The sequence below is a fragment of the Saccostrea echinata genome, unplaced genomic scaffold (assembly GCF_033153115.1).
Source record: "Saccostrea echinata isolate AGI-Se365-2 ecotype Australia unplaced genomic scaffold, CSIRO_AGI_Sech_v1 ptg000012l, whole genome shotgun sequence".
Taxonomy (NCBI): Eukaryota; Metazoa; Mollusca; class Bivalvia; order Ostreida; family Ostreidae; genus Saccostrea; species Saccostrea echinata.
In genome coordinates, this window is record NW_026889761.1 from 24,931,205 (window position 1) to 24,955,064 (window position 23,860).

At 32.5% G+C, this 23,860-nt stretch overlaps 1 protein-coding gene and 2 long non-coding RNA genes across 4 annotated transcripts in view; 2 read left to right on the forward strand and 1 right to left on the reverse strand.

The window, feature by feature from the left end:
* Positions 1-23,860, reverse strand: part of LOC133185598 (uncharacterized) — a 109,655-nt gene that overhangs the window by 76,416 nt on the left and 9,379 nt on the right. The window contains exons 1-4 of one of the 2 annotated variants that reach the window (XM_061320907.1): positions 16,268-16,496; positions 11,083-11,281; positions 9,022-9,124; positions 7,332-7,422 (exon numbers count right to left, since the gene is read on the reverse strand). In XM_061320907.1, coding sequence (XP_061176891.1) covers positions 7,332-7,422; positions 9,022-9,124; positions 11,083-11,281; positions 16,268-16,339 — 465 coding nt within the window. In that variant the 5' untranslated portion in view covers positions 16,340-16,496. Of the gene's footprint in view, positions 1-7,331; positions 7,423-9,021; positions 9,125-11,082; positions 11,282-16,267; positions 16,497-23,860 lie in introns of those variants that run through there. The other variant, XM_061320904.1, reaches the window with a different exon arrangement.
* LOC133185608 (uncharacterized) lies at positions 16,788-17,947 on the forward strand. The gene is made up of 2 exons (XR_009720932.1): positions 16,788-16,832; positions 17,220-17,947. It is a non-coding gene; the product is annotated as an uncharacterized LOC133185608 (long non-coding RNA).
* Positions 18,971-20,040, forward strand: LOC133185607 (uncharacterized). The gene is made up of 2 exons (XR_009720931.1): positions 18,971-19,159; positions 19,895-20,040. It is a non-coding gene; the product is annotated as an uncharacterized LOC133185607 (long non-coding RNA).

A 23,860-nucleotide genomic window follows, 5' to 3' on the forward strand; every position in this document is an offset into this window, starting at 1 on the left:
GGAATTGAAGATCCAACTTGAATCAGACATATGGTCTTGCTTCCAGCAAAAGTTGCATGTCCACACCATGTAAAATTGTTCTCAATCATGTGATACAAATATGTTATATAAATCCAACAACTGGAGTACAAGTACTTTCTGTCCACAAGTAAACAGGGGCAAGAAACCTTGACCCTTGTGACATATGCTAAAAATTATAGTCCTGAAATATTAATATTTCTTAATAAAGCAATAACTACTGAATCATATATATTCTATGGGTTTCAGGAAAACAGAATTCAAATTTGAAAAGTCAATTATATCTGTATGATAATTAAGTCAATAAATTTTAACACATTACTGGTGTCAAAAATTACTCAAGAGTTTTCAAAATTCCATCTAAAACATCTGCATTTACATGTTCTGCACTTTGGATATTCAAATAACTGTCTGCAAAATAGAAGTTTTTATCAATGAAACCTTAATTCTCATAACTGCATAAATACTATAGTCATTTATAACCTTGGAGTTTCACTTTTACATATTTATTGTCAAAAACAACATAATTTCTTCTCTCTTCTTGGTGGTGATAATCTATCAATGCATGCATAAATAACAAATCTGACAACAACACAATTATCACTACCAAATAATCGGTAGGTCCATCATTTTTTCAAAACACATAAAACTCACAAAGCACCTAATGAAAAATTCAATGTATAGATTACAAAGGCCTGTATTTACATCACATTATCAAATTATGAAAGTCTTGTTGCATTAAGAAAAAAAAAACCCCTGCTCAAATTACAGTCGCCGGTAATCTTTGTGAAAATCTGGCTCTATAGTGCAAGTCTCAGTAGTCGAAGCAAAAAGTACGAACTTGCTATTAGAACAAAGGACTTCCTCCTTATATATCTGTGACACAGGAGACTGAATGACGGAGAAGTCAATATACAAAAGGAAATCTTATCTATAGCTCACAAAACTACTTCTCTTGCACACTTTAAAACCATTATGGATAAAATATCGCCTACATGTCAACAGCTTCAACATAAGATAGATTGAACAATGTCATGAAAGAGAACTGTTTCTGTTCTAGTATGTGTAGCAGAAGTCTGACATCTTAACTTTTTTTTTTTTTAAAAAAATCAACATACATGAAATTTTGTGGCCTTCTCATTTTTTTAATCATAAGACTGACTTTCTAACTCAGGTACCTATAAAAAATCTAATTTTAAGGAGGGGATTCCATGCCACACCAAACTTCTATTTACTGGATCAGTATCTCCTGAAAAATGAATTCATCATTGAAAGAATAATAAAAGCTATTAATTATTTCTTATATATAAATATTTTTATAGAAAAAATGAAAAATTGATTGTTTTGGTTGGAAATAAGACACTTGAAAGTTAAGTGATGCATAAATATCTAATAAAACATGCCAAGAAGAGTCGAACATTTTACTTATTTTAATTTAAAAAGAAATAATTAATATGAATAGAAAAATTATAATTTATTAATATTTTTAACATTTTTTTTCTAAGATCTCAAATAATTCAAACCTTATACTGGTCTTTCAATTATGAAATCATATGTCAAAAGAAATACTTTAAACATCCATTTAATAAAATTTTAGTGTGGCATACAGTGGCTGCAACGTTACTGTTGACAAACCAATCGTGTAGAAACGTTCGTGTAACGTGCGTGATCTTTTGTGTAACTTGCAAGATCGTGCGTGTATCAGACTCAATCGTTTGCTGTTTTAATTGTGCACGATCGTGCATTAAGAAACATGTAAATTTTGTTTTGTAAGTTTTTATCGGAATGTTATTTGTTATACATGTACAAGCATTTCACTTGTCTGTTTCTTTTTTTCAATCCAAATAAAATAGATTAAGCGCGATTTACATAATTGAAAGCAGAACGAACTAATTATCGCTTGAAAATAAGCAATATAGTAAGTCGTACAATATTGCATTTTTGTCAAATAGCGTGAATTTTTTGTAATAAACTGTACTTAGATGTTTAAGGATTTTTTCTCTGATGTTAATTATGTTTACTTCTAATTATGGTCAAGATAATTTTAAAATCAATAGATCAAATACAGGTAAACTTCGGTATCTCGACATCGGATATGTCGACAACCTGGGATATGTCGACGTCCTTCCGCGGTCCCGGTAGTATTTACTATATAAATGATTTCCAAAAACCCTGATATGTCGACCTCGGTAATGTCGACAACCCGGGTTATCTCGACGTATATTCACAGTCCCAAGAGCAAAATTTACCTGGTATATGTCGACATCGGCAATTTTCTGCTCTACTGAACCTAACTGTTTGTCAGATAGGGTCGCTCGTCACGCGCAGACGACTCCGGGTATCTCGACGTCGTCAAAATTTCACACCTTTCACACCCATGTTTTGACTGCACGCTGCTTAATTAATTCTATAGACTCTGTTTGTAGGTGGATCCCAAGCCCCCTCGGCGACTTTGGAAAGTTAATTGCTTAATGTTCAACTTGGGTAATATCATTGCTTAATCTACACGATTCTGCGTAAATGTAAAGACGGTTATATATATCGAAACCTAACATAACTTTTAAATATGAAAGAGATAACTAAAATTCAATGAATAACAAACACACTGAATAATTCAAACGAAGGAATTAAAAGATGTTTTAATGAAATTTTGTAGTTAAAATGTATTCAACAGGAAACAATCCAACTAACGACACAATTGACCGAATCAGCAGTAATTCATGCATCTGTAACATCACTACGTTAGTTTAAATACACAAATCTCTTTAAATAATTAATTTTAATGTACATTCTTCCTGAATGAAATAAGAAAAAATAATCCGCATTAATTTTTTTCCGTATATCGGATGTTGACTTTTATACGGTTCGAAGTTTATAGAGCGCATTTCGTATCCTGTTCTGACAAAAAGGCAAGTTTAGAAGTTACACGCGAATGCTGTAACTTTGTGCTGAAACTTTGTGAATTAAGAAAGATTTCGATGAAGAACACGTTTTATAAGCAAGATTTTTAAAATAACTTCTTAGATTTTTAATAAAAATAGAAGGAATTCTGAAATATGTTGAGCTACAGTGTATATTGAAGTCATGTACATATAATAAGCTTCTGTTTTGCTATGCATCTTGGACGTCAAGTCTCAACTCTGATATCTCGACACCTCGGATATCTCGACATTTTCCGATGGTCCCGTCGATGTCGAGATAACGAAGTTTACCTGTATTTTTATAATTTCTGCAAATAAATGATTTGTAAAATAATTGTTGATTTTAGAGATTCACAAATGGAAACATGGATATAACTTATAATTTAATTCATTTTCTTGCCATTTTTTTCAAATTTATCCCTTTCTGCATATTATGAAATCCAATTCAATCAAAACTCACGGTCCACCTACATGTACATCTGATAGAACGAAAAAAAAATCAGTTTTCTTAAGTCGGAGAATTACGTAAATAATTATTTGTAATCTTAAATAATTAATAAGTCTTACATGTATTTAGTTCCAGAAATATCCATTTCTATTTTTTTTTTTGAAATAATATCAATAATTATTTGAAATCTAAAATAAGTATTAAGCCTTATTTCGTTTTGAAAATATCAATTCCTAAAGAATTTGAACTATTTTGCCTGAAGAATCGTGCATTTGCGTTAGCAATAGTGTAAGATCTTATAACATGTAGAATCGTGTGCGTGAAGGATCGTTGGTGCGTTAATCGTGCAGAACCGTTCGTGTAACATGATCGTTCGTGTAAGTTGTCAACAATAATGTTGCAGCCACTGTACCACCTTAACTGTAAATGTATCAAATCTGATCAGATACTTCATCAAAGTTATAATAAACCAAAGGCACAGTTAAACAACAGTGCTTAGCCTGTGATTACAGATAGAGGGATAAATTAGCCCTAACAAAATTTAACTTCCGACAAAAGACCATTAATTAGATTGGCTGGATTTGAAAAACAAATTATTGTCTCTGAAATGATCCAAGATTCAGGTGCAAAGACACACATTCACCTTTTCCATAATGAAACCCACTGACTCTTGATGCCTGACCAGAGTCAAGTAAAAGACGCCTCTAAACCGATTGGACAAATTTGTTTCACCTGCGTGACCAAGAAAGACAAGACAGTGAGATCATCATCATCTTTATGTCTTTTACTTTGAAAAATTTAAAAAACAGACTGTTTCTACACAACAGGAACACATTGTAAAATGGATAGAAGTTGTTACCAAGGTCAAAGTATTGTCCTTCTAAGCAAAAGAATCTACAACAACAATCGCCATTTCAATTGCTTTTGAATTTTTCACTTTCAAGTACCTGTGCTAAGTGTGTTTTGACTGCTATTTCAGTCTGGATTCCTAAGGCATAAATGTCATATGAACTTATAAAACTTGATTGAATTGAACTTCTTGGAAAATAAAATTTCTCAACACCAATTTAGTAAAAGCACCTGGTTTGCACAAAAAAGTCTACGTACATAAAAACGTGAATTCTGCATAGAATTCAATTAACAAAACACAGTTTAAAGAGAAAAAAACAAAAAAAAATCTATATTATGTGAAAATTTTAATCACATGCAGGTTATTTTTTTGTATTCATCAACAACTCTTTTGCAACACTGTGCAATATACAATTCAAATTTTAAACGAATTAAAATACAAATTTTAAAATCTGTATGTTAAATTTGGAAAAGTGAGTTTAAACTCTGAACTGCATATGACAGCTTTTTCTAATATGATTACCCTGAAAAATGACCTCCCCATCCGAGTATACTGATTTTTTAAGAATAGCAAAATCTGCCAGAGTGTGTCAAAAAATGCCAACAAGCATACATCAACCACCAAGAGAGCCAGATATATGAATCAAAACACAATTAAACTGATTAAAATGAAGATTTCTCACCGAGCTGATAACAATCGCCAGGCTTCTACACAATGGTTCCACACGAAATGTATGTCAGGGTGACTTTCTGACGAGCAATAAAATCACTACCTACATGAAAGCAGCCATTTACATCAGATATTTAATGTTTTTCCCTTTTAAAGAAATAAATCTCATAATTTGCCCCGTTTATCTTATGATGGTTGCAAGCTTTTGGTGGCAAAAAAGTTCAAACTTTTTATCACATTTCATTCTCTCCCAATTTTTGTAAACAGTTTCGAAAGTCAAAAGAATTATGTTCCCTATAAAATTAGGTGCAACATCTATTCCATTTAATCTCCTCATACATCAACAATAATTATTATTATATTTACCACACAAAAAAAGAGGCTTATATTTTAGATTTGTCTAATTTGACCCTTTGAAAATCTACCTCAATTCACATTGAACCTTTTAAAATTAATTGTACTTAATTGATAATGACCAAATCAGATTTTCTTAAAGTGTGGTTTACCTCTGTTTTGTTCAGTCTGTTCACCTCTTCCCACAGAAATGGTTAAATTCACCACTCGATACAGAATACAGAATCAATACATGTAATACTAAATGTTGAAAGTGCTGATTAACACCTCTATAAAACCTCTTAAAAACAGTTTTAAGATTCTGTATTTTTGTGTCAATTACATTTAGAAACCCCCTCAAACACCTGTCAAGATTTTCAATTAATAAGACTAGTAGGTAGATAATAGAGTACACTTTCTAAAGCAGGTGCTTGGTGCAATTTTTTAACCAATAGTCTAAATACTTCAACAAATAAAGTAGGCAATTACCTACGGTTCCCAACCCCTTTTTTTCAATATTTTTTTAACCTATCACAATGACTAAATATAGATCTATTAAGTGCATGGTCAGATTTATCTGGACATCTGACCAAAACTCCCTGCAGAAATTGTCAAATTTGACCTACTTACCCAATTTTTTGCAAGACTCAGACATACATAGGCTTTAAACCAGGTTTTAGATCATTGAAATGGATTTCTTTTACAGCAAAAGCTACTGAACTTATGCACTCCGAGGATTAACACCTACACTAGAACATGGGTGATCTCTAAAAACTAGATAGATTAGGCAAGTTAAAGACCAACTGTTACTATAACTTTTCTTTTAGTACCTTTATCCACAATATTTAAAAAAAAACAATTCCTGTATTTTTTTCTGAACCTATTGAAAAAAAGTCCAAGCAGTATATAAAAGTGCTTTTCAAATTACTAACATATGACTTACCTATAAAGAAATTCAAATGCTTAACAGGCTGAGAAAGCAGCTACCGACAAACCAAATGCTTCTGAAAGCAGCCCAACTTATGTTGAATAAAACACTCAGTCGTAATCAAAACTCAAGATGCAGAAAATGATCTACGAAACTGAAATACAATATTTACGTCCTCAAAGCACAGAACAAAGTCACAAGATGACCTTGCAATTTTGTTCTTCTTGACTAAGAATGAGCATGTAATTATAGGTCCATGTATAAAGCTATTGCTAACTTTCTAATAGTCTATCATTTCACGGACCAATTTGGAAAACCAACCTGAGAGTTACCCAAGGATCGGGTAAACAGGATGTCCTTGTTATATTGTTATACAGATATGATGGATTTATTGAAATAGAAAGATACTTTAAGAAAAGAAAGTCATTTGAAGAATTAGCATTCTATCAATTTCACAGCAACCTTTATGGCATCTGAACTGGTCACCTACATTGTTTGCTTGTGAATGTGACCTTCACCTTATTTTTTACATTTACTTGTAACCTAAACAGTCTGTGTGTGTCACTAGGTATCCTACACTGTTGTTATATTGCTACGTATCCACTTTGTCTATGTAACCCTGTTAATTGTTACATTGTTTTCTACACTGTCTGTGTACTGTAAGTGTAGTGCCCTGTTGTTTTTATCCACATTGTGTATGTTAAGTGTATAACCCTGTTGGTACATTGTTATTCACATTGTGTATCTTGAGTGTATAATCCTGTTTGTCACTGTTATCCACATTGTGTATCTGTTGTGTATAACTCTGTAGATACATTGTTTTCTATGATTTATATGTCACTATATGAACTATCTCATTTGTATGCCTTCTTCCCTATCACCTATATTGTCTGAATGCTACTAACCTAAATGATGTAGTTTGTCTGTAATTGCCGAAACTTGTTGGTATGATCACCCATTAGTTACATTGTCTGTATATCTGTGTGTGACCAACCTTGGTTGTTTTTTCTGGTTATGTACACCGTCTTTGTATTTGTATGTTACTTTACTTACTTACCTTATGAAATATACCCTTAAGCTACATTGTCTGTGTGTTTGTATGTGACCTACCTTGGTGGTTTTTACCTATTAACTACATTGTCAGTGTGTCTATGTGTGACCTACCTTGGTACTGATCATGGCACTGATGGATAGGATGGGCTCCACCCCTACAAACAGCACTCTATGATCCTCTGAAGTCAGGGAGGAAAACTTCCTACAACAAGACAATATCACCTTCACATAAATGAAGCAATCTCCACAACAAAACAAGACGTGCACTTAACAATGACCCCTGAAACTTCATAACAAGGAAAATTAATTTACCTACTGTGTCTTCAAAACGAAAGTTATTCACTTTCACTAGTTGTCTAAGCAAAATGCTTTTCACATTCTTGCATGTAATACATTTTTATTATATTTAAAAAATTATTATGTTTTAAAAACAATAACATGTTGATTCATTCTTTTTAATTATTTAGTAGGACTAAGCCACGTTATACCATGTAAAAAGAAAAACAGCATAATTCCTCGTGACATTTGGCTTGACATAAACACATGATAAACTGTCTCCCTGACGTGTTCTCTGTTTACTACTGGCAGTTGTTGACTTAAGAACACTAGTCTTCTGACATACATAATTCTACCGTGCATTAGTGACTTAATATATAGAGGATATTCAATGTTTTGTAGTTGGATATGGAATTTATTTCACGAGTGAGACAGGATTTTTTTATATTTTCACGAGTGCGAAGCACGAGTAAAAATATCAAAAAAATCCTGTCTCACGAGTGAAATAATTTCCATATCCAACTACAAAACATTGAATTTTCTATTTATTACATTTTCTTTGATTTTCCCTTTGCCTCTGTCTTTTCTTAACACAATGTAATAGGCTTTGACGTCACAGTTGAGCAGTTGAGATATCATGGCTTAGCAGTTGTGAGATGAAAACATTGTAACATGGATTTAAGCAACATATTTGGGAAGAAAATGGCAGTTTTAGTCTCTGTCAAGATGGTTTAGTTACTATCTCAATCTAATTACAGGCCAGAAATTATGTTTTACTTACTTTGATATCCTTTCACACTGTGAGAGAATATCACTTTGGTATCCTTTCACACTGTGAGAGAATATCACTTTTATTCAATGAATAAATCACAGTATTTCACTGTTGAAAATGTAATAAAATCTCACATTTAATGTTAACAATAGATATTTAAACTATATATAATACTTAGACTTGTGTACATCATTATGTGGTATATCATTCATGCTATATTGAAAAGAAATTATAGTACTGTTATCTATGGCAAGGAATTTATTGTATGGTTGAGCAAAAGAATGAAAAAGAATAGGAAGTTCTATTAATTTTTACCATTGCTGTATCAAAATTTGCAATCAACAATATACATTTTTAAATTTGCACGTGTTTAATTTTTTTTTTTTTTTACCTCTGAATGCAGGTGTTTGAATTAATGTTATTATGAAGTACATGCATGTGTATGTGTGTCCAACATGTATACACTTTTTCAATACAGCTTCTTGACTTTGTACTTCACTGAAAATGGCAAATATAATAAGGGAAAATGAATACTGTTAGTTATTTTTCTTATTCTCCTTTGACTCAAGGAGCAGACAGTTGAATTTGATTGAATATACTTTATTCTCTCAATTTCTCTACTTATTTTAACTAATATATATTCCTTAAGTAAATTCTGACTATGATCAACAGGTACGGTACACAGTGTACAAACACAACACGACCATGTGGCTATGACAATTAAGAGGTGTGGTCAGAACTATCCCCCCTGACCTCAGCGGCTCAGCATAGATGTCCAAGATGCTCCTTAGTCTTTTTCCATACTCTCTCTCACTCCTCAGTAAATCATGGACCAACTCATGCCGGGCATCAATAGCTGCAATATACAGAGAGTTCTCAATCAAAGAGGGATAACTCTATCTTCTGCACTGATGAAAATATGAAAATTATTTTGACAAGAATTTTAAATTATTATTTAATTGGATTTTTATTATTACAGCTGCTTCCTAGCTATTTTAGCTATGCAAGATTCCAGTAGTGAAAATAATATATTTATTTTAATTAATTAATGGATGCTTTTAGTGTAATCTATTTATATATTAATTGGGCACCTGTGAATAGTATAAAGTTCACTAAGGATATGATGAATGACCAAAACTGATTATTTCACATTCCACGCAAGGCCATTGTCACAAACAAACAATAATAGTTTCTGATTTGTCCCCCCAAATCACTGCTATTATCCATCACGCACTACAGGTGTTACAAAAGACATGAAAAACCTAAATGCCGTTGACCAAATGGTTTTGTTCAGCACAAAAAAAATTCATGACCTTGGGGTTAGGAATTTGGTACCATTTCATGATTGTTAAAGTAGTAAAAATAAAAGCTATACAGGACATAACCCCAACAAAATCATGAAGTTGATTGCCACTTTTTGACATTTTCAAAAAGATCTAGTATATTAACTAGCCTTAAGCCATGAACTCTAATTCTGTAAACAACTTTATTTCTTAAAAGAGGTTGCATTTATTGATGTCATAAAATTACTATTAAAATTCAATTAACATTTTCCTCCTTAAAAAAAATTCTTTGCCTACGTGGCATCATGAATTATGTTCAACGCAAAAATAAGACCAAGTTAACAAAATTATAAACATATTAGCTAGGCCTCATAAATTTAAACTTTAGATTCTCATCCTAATTTGCTTAAAAATTGTCGCAGGTGGGCAGATTTTATTTTTTATTATTGAAAATATCTTCTCTTCTTAAACAAAATATTCACATTGTTTCTGCCAATAAGGATAGATGTATTGTTTATTCTCTTAAATATTTACAGAAAATTCTTCTTATACCGGCCGGTATATAAAATATTCACAGTGTTAATGAATTTACATGTACACATGTACGGCACATGCCACACATAACTGCTGCTATGAAATGTGATGCGGATCCTAGTAAGTTGTACATACTGCTGCTGTATGGGGTAGTCAACACTTCTCACTGGCCTTTCTGAACCACAGAAGTAAATTAATGTTATCTTAAATTCAGCATTATTGACATGTCTGAGTCTACCAATAGGTGACAATAGCTGCATGTCCAGTGATTCTATAGCTACCTGGCTAGAACCTTAATAAACTTCACCTCACTAACATATAGTAGGTGTGCTTAAAGTCCAGCTCTTCCAACAGAATAACTTATTTCACAACAATAGCCCATAATTTAAGTTCTAATACCTTGACTGCTAATCACAATTTCTCTGTTTATTGATAATGAACAAAAAACAATACTTCTACAGACATGTATGTGCAAAACTGCATATAGAGTGCAAAAAAACATCAATAACTTGATAGGTAAGATGACAACTGGGGTCAAAACTGACCACAGAGATAAGGAAGTCCCTCATAAAGTATATACACTGAGCATCTTCTTCATTCAGAGGAAGTCATATATTTTACAGGTAATGACAATATTAATATCTCATATACATAATGCACTGTACTTCTTTCTGAAATTGTCTGCACATGCACACATGCACACGAGGACAAAGCTCAAGTGAAATGGAGAAATGAGAGTAACCCATGACTTAGGGGCTATTTAGCTGGTACAAGCTTCACTGCAACCCAAACCAGTAAGTTGACATTTTTGATTCACTTCAAAACTAGGGAGTCATATATTTAAAGTCACATAAATGCAATTATACAAAATAGTTTTACATGAAATATTAAATGCTATCTGTGATATATGACATGATTAGGTAAATATGTGAGAATATCCTGAATGGTTTTGCATTCACATAGGTTCCAAACTTAAACTTCATTTCTTAAAATGTACCTTTAGGATAATCCAACCCATCTGCAAGTTCCTCAAACACGTCTTCCAGGCCAGAGTCGAGAGGAGGCGAGCTACAGCTGCTGTCCGAGTTGAGGATGGACCTGGTGGAGTCCATGATGATACGATAGCTGCTGATACGATACTCCATACTGGCCTGTGACAGGAGGTCCCTCAACCCACCTCCATCTTCACTGCTCAACTGAAAAATAATTAGTCAACTGTAAAATAAGGACAAGAGATCCCTCAACCCACCTCCATCTTCACTGCTCAACTGAAAAATAATTAGTCAACTGTAAAATAAGGACAAGAGATCCCTCAACCCACCTCCATCTTCACTGCTCAACTGAAAAATTAGTCAACTGTAAAATAAGGACAGGAGATCCCTCAACCCACCTCCATCTCCACTGCTCAACTGAAAAATAATTAGTCAACTGTAAAATAAGGACAAGAGATCCCTCAACCCACCTCCATCTCCACTGCTCAACTGAAAAATAATTAGTCAACTGTAAAATAAAGACAGGAGATCCCTCAACCCACCTCCATCTTCACTTCTCAACTGAAAAATAATTAGTCAACTGTAAAATAAGGACAAGAGATCCCTCAACCCACCTCCATCTTCACTGCTCAACTAGAAAATAATTAGACGACTATAAAATAAGGACAGATCAACTGCGACAGAAGATCCCTCAACCCACCTCCATCTTCACTGCTCAACTGAAAAATAAGTAGTCAACTGTAAAATAAAGACAGGAGTTCCCTCAACCCACCTCCATCTTCACCTCTCAACTGAAAAATTAGTCAACTGTACAATAAGGACAGATCAACTGTGACAGGAGATCCCTAAAAGCATCTCCATCTTCACAGTTAAACTGAAAAATTATTAGACAACTGTAAAATAACGACACTGGAGATCCCTCAACCCACCTCAATCTTCACTGTTCAAATGAAAACTAATTAGTCAACTGTAAAATAAGGACAGATCAACTGTGACAGGAGATCCTCAACCCACCTCCATTTTCCCTGCTCAACTGAAAACTAATTAGACAACTATAAAATAAGGACAGATCAACTGTGACAGATCAATACACCTCCACCTTCACTTCTCAACTGAAAATTAAATAGTCAACTATCAAATGAGGACAGATCAATTGTAACAGGAGAATCCGAGATCCCTCAGACCCACATCCATCTTCACTGCTCAACTGAAAATTAGTCAACTGTAAAATGACTGCTTAACTGTGACAGGAGATCCCCCTTCATTATCCTGCTTCAGACAAATTTGTGGAATATTGATTGGCTAAAAACAGATCACATGATGCTCGGAAATTTTCTAATACACTGTCTCCAAGCAAGGGGTGTGGTGTTTTAGACATTGGGCAGGAAATTCTGTTCTATGTTCATATGATGTAAACAAATAGCGACAAGCAAACAGTTTTGTTTTTTTCAAATTCATTGTACATATCTGTAACTGCGATGATGTAATATGAGAATAAATGTTCTTCAACGATATTTTGAATTAGGTTTTTTTAATATGAAACTGAAATTTCCCAGAAATCTTGTTAATGTTTTCAGGGGGATAAATTCATTACACAGTTAGTTGTGACCTAATATGGAGTCATCCAGGGTGCAAAATGGAAATCCGTATCACGACTCGACTGTGCTTTGTCCAATCTGCATTTCCATTTCACACCATGGACGACTCCGTATTAGGTCACAACTAACTGTGTAACTAATATTATTTTCCTTTGGATTGAAATGTTGCACTTTCATAAAATTAAATGACTGACACATGACTGTGGGCTATATTTCTATCTCCTGCAGTGAGAATTGATGTCTGGCAATATGGCCGACACACTGCATATACTGGTATGTTTCATTATTAGTAATCATTTGGAAACCACTTCCCATAGTTCTTTTTTCTTTTTGAAATTAGAGTAGCAGCCCTTTTAAGAAATGATATCCAATTTAATTGTTATGTCTGCATCGCAAGAGATGGTAGCATCTAGATTTGCTCAAACAAGAGAAAAAAATAAAATTAAACAGAAACAAATTATTTAATGTACAAAGGTTTCTCAAAGATTTTGAAAGATTACCTGATGGTAAAAGGTGAGATTGATAATTTCGAGTTTGACTGTTTGAAATTGGATGGGACTAATATTCCAGCTCTGAGGTTAGGATCAATAGCGGCCCAAAAATGCCCAAAAAAGTGACCAATTCCCATTCACTGAAATTGATTCTCTTTAAGAAAACTATTAGGTAATGCGAATTTTAAGCTCAAAAATTTAATAAACATAGAATTTCAAAAAATAATAATAATTTGTCAGAATTTCCAAAGTGTTAGAAAATTTCAGTCTCTGATCCCAAAGCAGGCATTAAGTGACTCAATTAATGAGTAATACCCAACAAATTCCAAAACTTTTACTATACAGAAATTGAAAATCAATATAAAATTTATATGCGTTATTAAACTCTGTCTCTTTTGAATGATGAAGGATAGTAATACTTCAGGAATTCCATTCTATGAATAAATATTGAATGTATTTGAACAACAAGATAAATATTATTAGCTCATATATGATAGCAACAATACTCCTCCGAGACAGAAAACCTGTTACCTATCAAAATTCCACGCCAATATTATTTTTACCCCGTTATTTTTGTGGCGAGGAAGAGATAATTGCTTCTGTCTCAAACCATTGTTTCCTCCGGTTTTCCGCTACAAGTTATACCCATACATATTTGTAAAAGCATCACATCAGTTAATTTCAATTATAATTTCTTATTTCTGAACAATATATTAAACATATCAAAATCTTGACGACTATTTAACAAAATACAAGTCATCATTTTAGGCAAATGAATTCTATTATTGATCTAAAATCTATGAATACCGGTACTTTTTACATCATGTAATGCATGCATATAAATCTGAACCCTATATTTAACAGGTTAATTAACTGTTAAAAGTACAGATCTGAAGTAGCCAAAAGCACTTTTTAAAAATCATTCCAAAGTTAGCAATTTATTCAATACACATGTCAACAGACACCTGACACCCACAAAAAAAAAAGAAAAGAAAACTAATTTCGTAGAAGATGTATAATTACTGGGCCCTATAAAGCAATGATGAACTATATTTTTTTTATAGTTGATAATAGCTAGTGCACAAACAATATCCACCTACAAGAATACTTAAGAATACCCCCTCAATCAGTTAAGAGCATAAATTAGGAGTGATCCCAGAAAAGTTTATCTGATCTGTCAAGAAAGGTGCTAAACTCTCCCTCGAAACAGAATAATGGAGATAATCCATGATGATTAAGGTAGAACTGTTTTATAAATATGTTTTTATTTTTGTTCGATGAATAGAGTTCACAAACCAGTCATCCTAAGGTCACAAAGGTTAAATCTAATCTACCACTGTGTTAATCTTTTACTGCAGAAACTCAATAAAACATAAAAGAATAGCTCTCAAGGTCAGACAGATAAAAGGTCAAAAGAATTTTTTTCCAAATTCAAAAAATTTAAAGTAGCTTCAAGAATAATTTAAAAACAAATTTTCATATTTTTCCTAAAAGAAAGTTTAGGAAGGAAAATGTTTAGTTTTAAAAAGAAGCTTTGCACTTTGTAATGCAGTAGCTATAACTTACATGACACGATAAAATATTTAAATTTTCAAAAAGCACTACTCTTGTAAAACAGAAGTCAAGCTACATACCAACTAAAAGAATCAAAGAAATTTCCATAGAAAGTTATCTGATCTGAAAACTTCAAGAGCAGTCAACTTGCCCATTCGAGATTAAAACCAAATAAACATTAAAGGGTCATCAGGAGTACTGGACAGTTGATTTTCAATCATCTACTGACAATTTAATTCTGGTATAAGATTCATGAGGTCCCTAAGGCTAGTTTCATTTCACACAGGGCAGCTTAAAAATGTGTTGCCTGTAAACTATATGGACTTACAATTAAACTTCCACACAATTTTTGACAGTTTGAAAATTCTGAAATTAAAAAAAATGTTTAAGTATTAATAGAAATTATATTCCCAAACAATTTTCCTGGAAAGGCATGTAATTACAGATGAAAATGAAAATGATCATTCCTAACCCCCTTTCCCTCTTTCAAAATTTCAAGACAAGAATTTAATTGCCTTAAAATAATTCAAATAAATAAAATGCACCAGGCTTTGCCAAGGTGGTGACATGGCAACATTCTTGACCTGTGCAGTTGACCTTTTCAAAAGGTCAAACAATTGCATACACCTGTCATTGACTTTCCAAGAAAAGCAATGTACACAAGTCCGAAAAAACAACAACCCCATTATTTATGTTTTCCACAAAACAAAGAAACAATAATCAAAATCAGTTATCTTCTTAATATCACTCAATCTATAGATCACAAATCATTGACTGCCTACGAATAAAAGCGGTACAGAATGGATTACCTGATGAGGGAATTTTGGCAGATCTATAAGTAGAAGAAGGATGATAGCAAGGCAGTTTGATGAATGATTGACTTTTTTTATAAACAGATCAATGATTTCTTGGACAGTTCAAGGGCTGAAGAAATCTGTGAGCAAGCCACACTCAATGTTCAAAATTTAAACCAAGTCAAAAACAGCTTTCTAATGAAAATTAGTGTTAGGTGCATTTAAAGAAATTGTACAAAGGTCTTAAAACAATATTTTATTTGGTACTTTTATCAATATCTATAGATGAACAAAACTAAAATAATAACAATTTTCAGGTTGAAAACATGCATAACTAAATTAAATAGTTTATATTAATTCTTTAAAAACATTTTTAAAAAACATGTTTATCTGTGCATGCATCACACTGCAGTGACAGCTTAACTAAATTAAATTCATAATGCATTCCTGTATGGCAGTGGTACTGTTACCTTGTAATATGCACATTCACTATAAATGAATTCACCTGGAATAAAACTTACTGTAGATTCCCAATTTGCACAACAGCAATTAATGGTCCCTGCTAAATTTTCTTTCTTCCCTTTTTTATTTTTATCTTAGTATTTATCTTATTTACTTTTTAATCATTTATTTTTATCTATTTATTTATTTTTGGAAATTATTATTAGTGTACATTTCATAAATAAACAGAGTAAGGAACTTTCACAAAAAATATCCCACAAGTTATATTAACTGATTGACCTATATACTTACATGTACATTATGTACATATTCACTGAAGCTCTCAATTCTTCTTCTAAAAGAACTTGTTCCTCTGGTATACATGGTCAAAGGCAAAGATCAAAGAAAACTCACATCAATAAGGCATTAATTTTTCCATATCAGCAATTTAGTTCTCCAAACTAGCATCAACTCAGATGAACTCCACAAACAAAATAATCAATGAGACATCTCACTTCTCTCAGAATGAACAATATTAATGATTTTCATAATTCGTCAAAGTACACATCTCGGAAGAAAAAAAAACCCATCTACAGTCAGGATCTTCTTGGACCAAAATAATATTCTTCCATGAGAGAGGGTTTCATGCAATCTGATTCATATTTTGGCAGACAAACAATATGTCCCAGGGTCATTTTCTACCTCCTCATCAGAGATGCTGTCTAGAAGAGGAGCTGTCGGGGAGATATTACAGGGGGTTCAATAATACCATATTTCCTGCTATTACTTGGAACCATATCAAAATCCTGTCCTCTCATAACTCTGCAGGTATTTATTCATTTCATACACATGGGAGTTAATAAGCTGTAATTTAAAGGTAGGGTGTAATTTGACATCAACTCGCACTCTTGTTCAAACATTTCATGAAATATCATCTTTTCAACTTCGTGCTACAATCATTGAATGTTTGGAATTCTGGACAAAGTAAATCGCTAGTCATCTACAACAATGAAGATCAAAAAGCTAGCAATCCCTCCGCTTGCACCATTGTCTCAGCAGCCAATGATTTTCATACAAGATTTTTTGACACAATTTCAGGATGTCAATATCAATTGAATTTACATTAGTTAAGAAAACCTATGAAGATAATTGTGAATGCTCTATTCATTATTTTGGAGACTGTTTTTCTCTGACTAGTCCCAAAATATCTTTGACATCTGATCACTTTCCAATTCTGTCCTCTAATTGATTTTCCTTATCTCAGGCAGGAACAGCCATTATCTAAATAGTCACTTCTGGTTGAGGTGGTAAGAAAAAATGAAAACAACACTCTCTTCTGGATCTCAGGATTCATTGCAATCCATCAGACATAAGGATCAACCACATCTCTCTGGAATTCAGTGACTTCCAAGTCTATTGTAAGGTACCATTGACAAAGACTAAGCTAAGTGTGTGCCAGGAAAAACAGAAGAAAGCCTACTTAACACAGGATATGAGCGACCACACAAGACTCATATGAATCTCAAAGCAAATTATGGTTTTAATCATACAGTTTACACCTAATTCTAAAATTTTATGAAATTTGAGAGATATGATACGGATATTTAATTATCAAATAAACTATTTATAGTCTAAACCAGCCACTACTTCATATTCAGCAAGTCTATCTTAGATACAGAAACACTCTTTCCTTATCAGAAGTTTAAAGTCGAAGACCACGATCTCTTCGATTAAATGGGTTTTTTTTTCCTTTTATCAAAACGCAATTACTGTCTTAATTAATTCCACACACTTCCTCTATGTTGAGAGATATTGATCCTTTTAATTGTGAATTTCCTTACCTTTGGTAAATTCAGATGCATTCATAATGATCCTGTAATCCCTCGATTCATCGGATGTCAAATCCCAAACTAAAGATGATTCTGTTTATGCAACATTTTACTATTTTCAAGGTCACATTTTAAATATATGTTTAAAATTATCCATATTTGTTTCAAGTGTAAATTATTGCCTCAAAGCTTTTAAGTAAACAATTAATTGTAACTTTTCAAAACTGTTTGAAAAAGACCTTTAAACTGCAGAACACTAATACATCTGGCTGTGCTCAAAAGAAACAAGTGTGACAAAAATAAAAAGGGAAAAAAACAATGGTCAATGAATCGCTTGATTGGCGTCCAATAAGTGATCTGTAATGCACAAATGCAGATGTCTTAAACCACTGGCTTTTATTGGTCTAGACATTAGACCGAGGCTCAGAGTAGTCCATCATGGACTAATACACCAGCAATCATTTCCTGTGTAACCAGTACATCGATGTTAACGTCATTAACAATTAACTAGAATTCAAAATATATCAAATCATGGCAGAAGATTATATAACCATGCAACCACAGTTCCAAAAGTGCCAAGATCCCAAGGTGATTTAACTCCTATAACAGCATTTACTTACATCAAGTATATATGATCCTAAATTCGCTGTCAAGGAATTTTCGTTACGTCTATCTAAAATGCCATTTATTTCTTTTTCTTTCACAACTTTGATGAATAAACTTATTTAATAATTTTCTGATGCTCATATTTAATAACTAATGATGTTTTAATGATTGTCAAGCGAATAATCAAACTTGTAATGATTGTTTTTGATGCAATTCAGTGGACAATCTCTGTGACATTTTTTCATATGGTCCGAAGAAATGAAGGAATAGCAGCAGTAAATAAAATCATTCCACCTAATTTTCTTGATTCGTTTATTATATACAAATTTATTTGTTAAATTTACTGGGTTTGTCAAAAAAATATTGAATATTTTTAAAATTTAACAATGGTTAAATTTTATGCTTGGGGATGTAACATTTCGTGTCAATTTTGTTACGTCTCGCGCACAGCCGCTTTCAGATACAATCGAAGGAAACTTCGATGATATGTTCTATTTATAGCAATTAGAGACGTCGTTAAAGATTTACGAACTATGGCTGTGTTCAAATGTGAAAGTATTATTTCAAAAATAATCATCACAATTTTATCTGTATTTTCGTGTCAAAACGTTACGTCTGTATACACGTGTCATACATCAAATACTCGGGTGACCAGAGGACGACATCCTGTTTGTATGACATTTTCTGGTCTCTACTTTCATTTTTGGTGAGACCCGTGCACGTGTTGGATCAGTTCCAAGAAAAAGATGACAGGAGACGCGAGTAGTAGGTAGGTCATTTACATGTTACGTCTCTCATTTTTTGGGGACCTCATCTTTTTCGGCGATTTAAGGATGTATTTTAAAACATATATAATGCCAGATTTGCGTGTTTGCAAAGAAGTAAGAATTAATTTTCTAATAAACTGTAAATATTGAACTATGCTACATTAATATAAGAATTATGCTTATTTATTTTCGCACTATGGTTGGACTGATTGTGTCCACAGTTACATCACATCCCCCAATCAAGTATTACCTAAATCTTTTAATTCAAAAATGTTAATTTACATGTGATTAAATTTCAACTGATTGAGCTTAATTTAATTGTATCAAGTAATAACCATTGTAAACTCTATTTTAGAAAATTTTAGAAAATATCTGAATATTTATAAAAGATGTAACTTTGACAAGATTATTAAGCCACAACAAAATGTGTCATTGTTACATCACTATTTATGAATGTGCATATTTTTTTGTTGATTGGCTTCTGACAAAAATACCTAATTGGTGTTTTAAGAAGTGCAAAACACACAATAAACTTGAGTGAAATAGTGTGTATTATACATTGTTCTGTCATTCTTTAACTTCATTACATGATGTAACATAGGACACTAGTTTTTTTGTCCAAGTTAAATTCGTGAAAATATCATGAGATCAGTGTTACATCACTATCAAAGTACAAGTATAGATCTTAATATCCTTGTCAAACTACCTTTTCACCATTTTTTTTCTTTTCTTTTCAGGTCATAGAATGGCCACTGATCACTTCTGTGACTCTTTAACTTGGAAAAGATCAAGATTGATATCTTGACAGAAGATAAAATGACATTTGTGTAGAAAGGGGCATATACAATACAATGTATATTATTTAAATAAAACTGAAAATTTGTTCAATTGTTTACTTATTTATTAAGTTAAAATTTTCTTAAAGTTTCCTGTGATCTGATTCAAAGTAAAAACTTAACAATTAAGTAAATTTAAAAAAAAAGTTTGTTGGAATGCTTCAGTGTCCAGTGTTACATCTCTATATGTTGAAATGAGGCATATAATTTTCTTCCTTTGCCATATGATTATGCAAACTTGGCCAAAAAATGCCCAAATGTAAGTGCAAATCCTTTAATAAAAAATTTCTTCAATTAATTTTAATTTTGGAGGAAATTTTCTTTTCTGTGTGCTGAAGTTTGTGTCCTGTTACGTCTGAAACAGAAGGTGATCTTTTTATGTATTAGTCTTTAGATTTGAGTGTAAATGAGAACAATGGACAGAAATTTTGTTTATAAAGGGGCAAAAATGAGTGTCACAAGTAAGATATAATTCAGTTGTAATTAATTAATTTGAATTAAACTTGAAGTGTCTCCGTTACATCACTCAATATTAATGAATTAAATTTTAATTGTATTTTAATTGTTTCAAGTGCAACTATCTCGGTCTTCCTAGGTGACTTGGTCCTGATACCAATCTTCAATTTGCAACAATTTTTAGAGTGATATCTTAAGTCTGAAATATTGGACACAAAGCTTTGAGTGATGTAACAAAAATTCCTTGACAGTGAATTTAAGATCATATATACTACAGTGTGTTTTGACACAATGATAGACCTGCATGCACAGTACATAATCCTTCATTCAGACAGCTAAAAATCACTCCCAAAAGAACAATTTGAGTAATACAGTTAAGTTTTTTAAAAAGACCTATACCAATAGGAATCATCTTTTATAAGGGCTTTAGAAGAGGGTTTTTCAATTGAATATTCAACATCTATTGTATTCATACAAATCTTTAACTTAAATGGTCATGATTGTTGCAGTATGCATTTTGAAAAATCATTGTTATTATGTAAATACTAAAATATGTACAAATGGTTGTAATAAATTGATACATCAAACTCAGCAGTATATATTTTATAACCAGAGATAACATATGTTAGTAGTCACAAATCAAATCACAAAAAATATTCCACATCCAACGTACAGTACCGTGATAAAGTTTCCAATTACCAGCAAATAATTTAATTTTGTTTGTATTCTAGCCTCTGATTGGTTAATATCCAAAAAGGAACACAAATTATTTCTGTATAACCTGGTTTGGTATGGGGGACACACCCCCTTGACAACCAGCTGAATCATCTGTTTCCATACAGTCCTCTCATTTCCAGTCCTCGGGATTCATGGAAAATTCCAGATTTAATAAATGTACCTTTAATTTCAAACGATAATTCGATCTTACCACATGTAACCAAACAACATGGCTGCTAGGCCTATGTATCAGTTTTTACCTCCCCTCGATTCCCATCACTTCCGTTACTTCCGTTACTACGGTTGTATTATTGAGCGGCAAATTTGAACTAATAAAAAGTAACGAAATTATTTTACACCCATAGTTATTTAATTATTTTAAAATTAAATTATAAGGAATGACTCTAATTCTTGGCCAAATTATTCGAGTATAACCTGGTTTTGGTCAGTTTACGCTGTTTTATAATCCGCTTCGCGGATTATAAAGCGTAAACTGACCCAAACCAGGTTATACTCGAATAATTTGGCCAAGAATTAGAGTCATTCCTAAAGTAACCCTTAAATCCTACAATGTCCTTCAAAACTTAAAGTACAAAGTGGGAAAATTAATTGTAACAAAAATATGGGTTCAAATTTCCTTTATCAAATATCCATTCATCTAGATTTAAAGTATATTTATATATTAAACTTTTAAAGTTTTTTTAAAACAGAAAAGAGGAATGTAAAAGATGCACAGAGGAAAAAAATCTGGTCTTTTTAAAAACTTATTGAACTTCGGTATCCTGTGTGGAATACATACAAGCTAGACTATTTAGGATACATATGTATGTCAGAAATGAGGCTTAACATTGATATCTTGAAACATCTTAGTTCTTTAAGTTTTTTTTGTGAATTTCATCCAGTTCCAGAGACTGGGATTTGACTATATAGCAATTTTCATAATGTACATGTACCACATATACTATAGCCTTTAAAACGAACATTCTCACTTACTCTTTTTCCTTGTCAACTGCTTCAACTTTTTCATTGCAAAATAATATGAACCTAATTACCTTATATAATAATTAATGTAAACTCAAATGAAGATTCTAGAAAACATTTAAATACTTATTTGGAATCAACTCTGTCACACCAAATGTAATTGGTGTATCTGTCTGTCTGCAAAATATATTTTATCATGATAGAAAGGCAAATAAAAACAAATAAAACTAAACAATGTTGAGATGATAACCATCACAAAGGGCCCTGCTTTTGGCAAAGGACATTAGGATGAAATTCCCCTTATCCAAGGCCAGGCTTTGGGTGATTAGTTTGAGTCGGGGCAAATGGGGGAAAATGCCCAAACATGGATTTTGCACAGAGAAGTTTGTTGACCTTGACTATTGATTGGAAAACTGGTTCAAGGTTACTGCTCACCCTTCACCGACAGCACTCTATGGATGAAGTTTGATCCTAACAGGGTTAAGGGGAGAGAAAATATGCTCCAGACAAGGATTTTTCAAGCAGAGATTTTCTGACCTTGACCTTTCATCTAGAAAATTGCTTCAATGTCACTGCACACCCTCTACCCAACAACACTGTATGGGTGAAGTATGAGCCCAACTGGGCATAATTAAGGGAGAGAAAATATACTCTGGACAAGGATTCTACACCAAGAGTTTTTTTCGACCTTGACCTTTGGTCTACAAAATACCCATGGGCAATCTATGGGTGAAGTTTGAGTCCAACTGGGCCAAGGGGAGAGAAATATGCCCCAGACAAATGAAATCAGATGGACAGACAGACGGACGGATGGACAGACTGATCACTATAGGGCACCCACAGAGGAGGGCCCTAAAAAATAAATAACTGGGTGCTAAACCATAAAATGTTTTCTCAGTTTGTATTGCTTTAGTATCCTGATTTTATAAAAGTAATGTGCAAGTCAGTCTCAACAATAGAACACTCATAAAACCTAACTTTATGGTTGACTAGATCCACAGATCGCAAGTACGTCATCATCTGGGACAAAAACTGACCAGTATCACCTAGATATGTCTAAAATGGCAAGTTAACTAACAAAAAATTGTGAGAATTCTGACAGCATCTTGTTTTATTCATTAATTCACACAAAACACACAATAAGGCAGTTCAGGTCAGGTGTGACGTCAATTTTGATGCTTTTTTACTTGATGATGCCCTAGCCTTTACCATATATAGGAATGTTTGAATATAGAGACTATTTATTAAATATCTTTAAAAGATCGACAGATATTTTTTTCCAATTCATAAATTTGTTATATATTTCATGCTTTAAAAAGCATCATGCCTATAAATTGCACTCACAGAGCACATGGTCTCATTAAAGAATTTAATTTAAAACTACAAGCTAATTGTATTTCGATTCATAATTACTTGACACTTATAAAATATCTATAATACAACTTTGATTTATCTTGATTAATCAATAACACTTCATTAGGAGATAAAGTAAATCAGTGGATCTGGTGATAAATGTGGTTGATATGTTGATATGCATTGCTAAGGTCAACCTTAGGTATCAGTCAATGACTTACACTGAATGAATCAAACAATAAATATTTAAATTTGATTAAGGATTTCTATTTCGACGTCCTTATCGGCGAAATCATCGCCTATCACAACGTACATGCTTAACTTCACAGTATGTATACTAATAATAACAATATTTCTAAA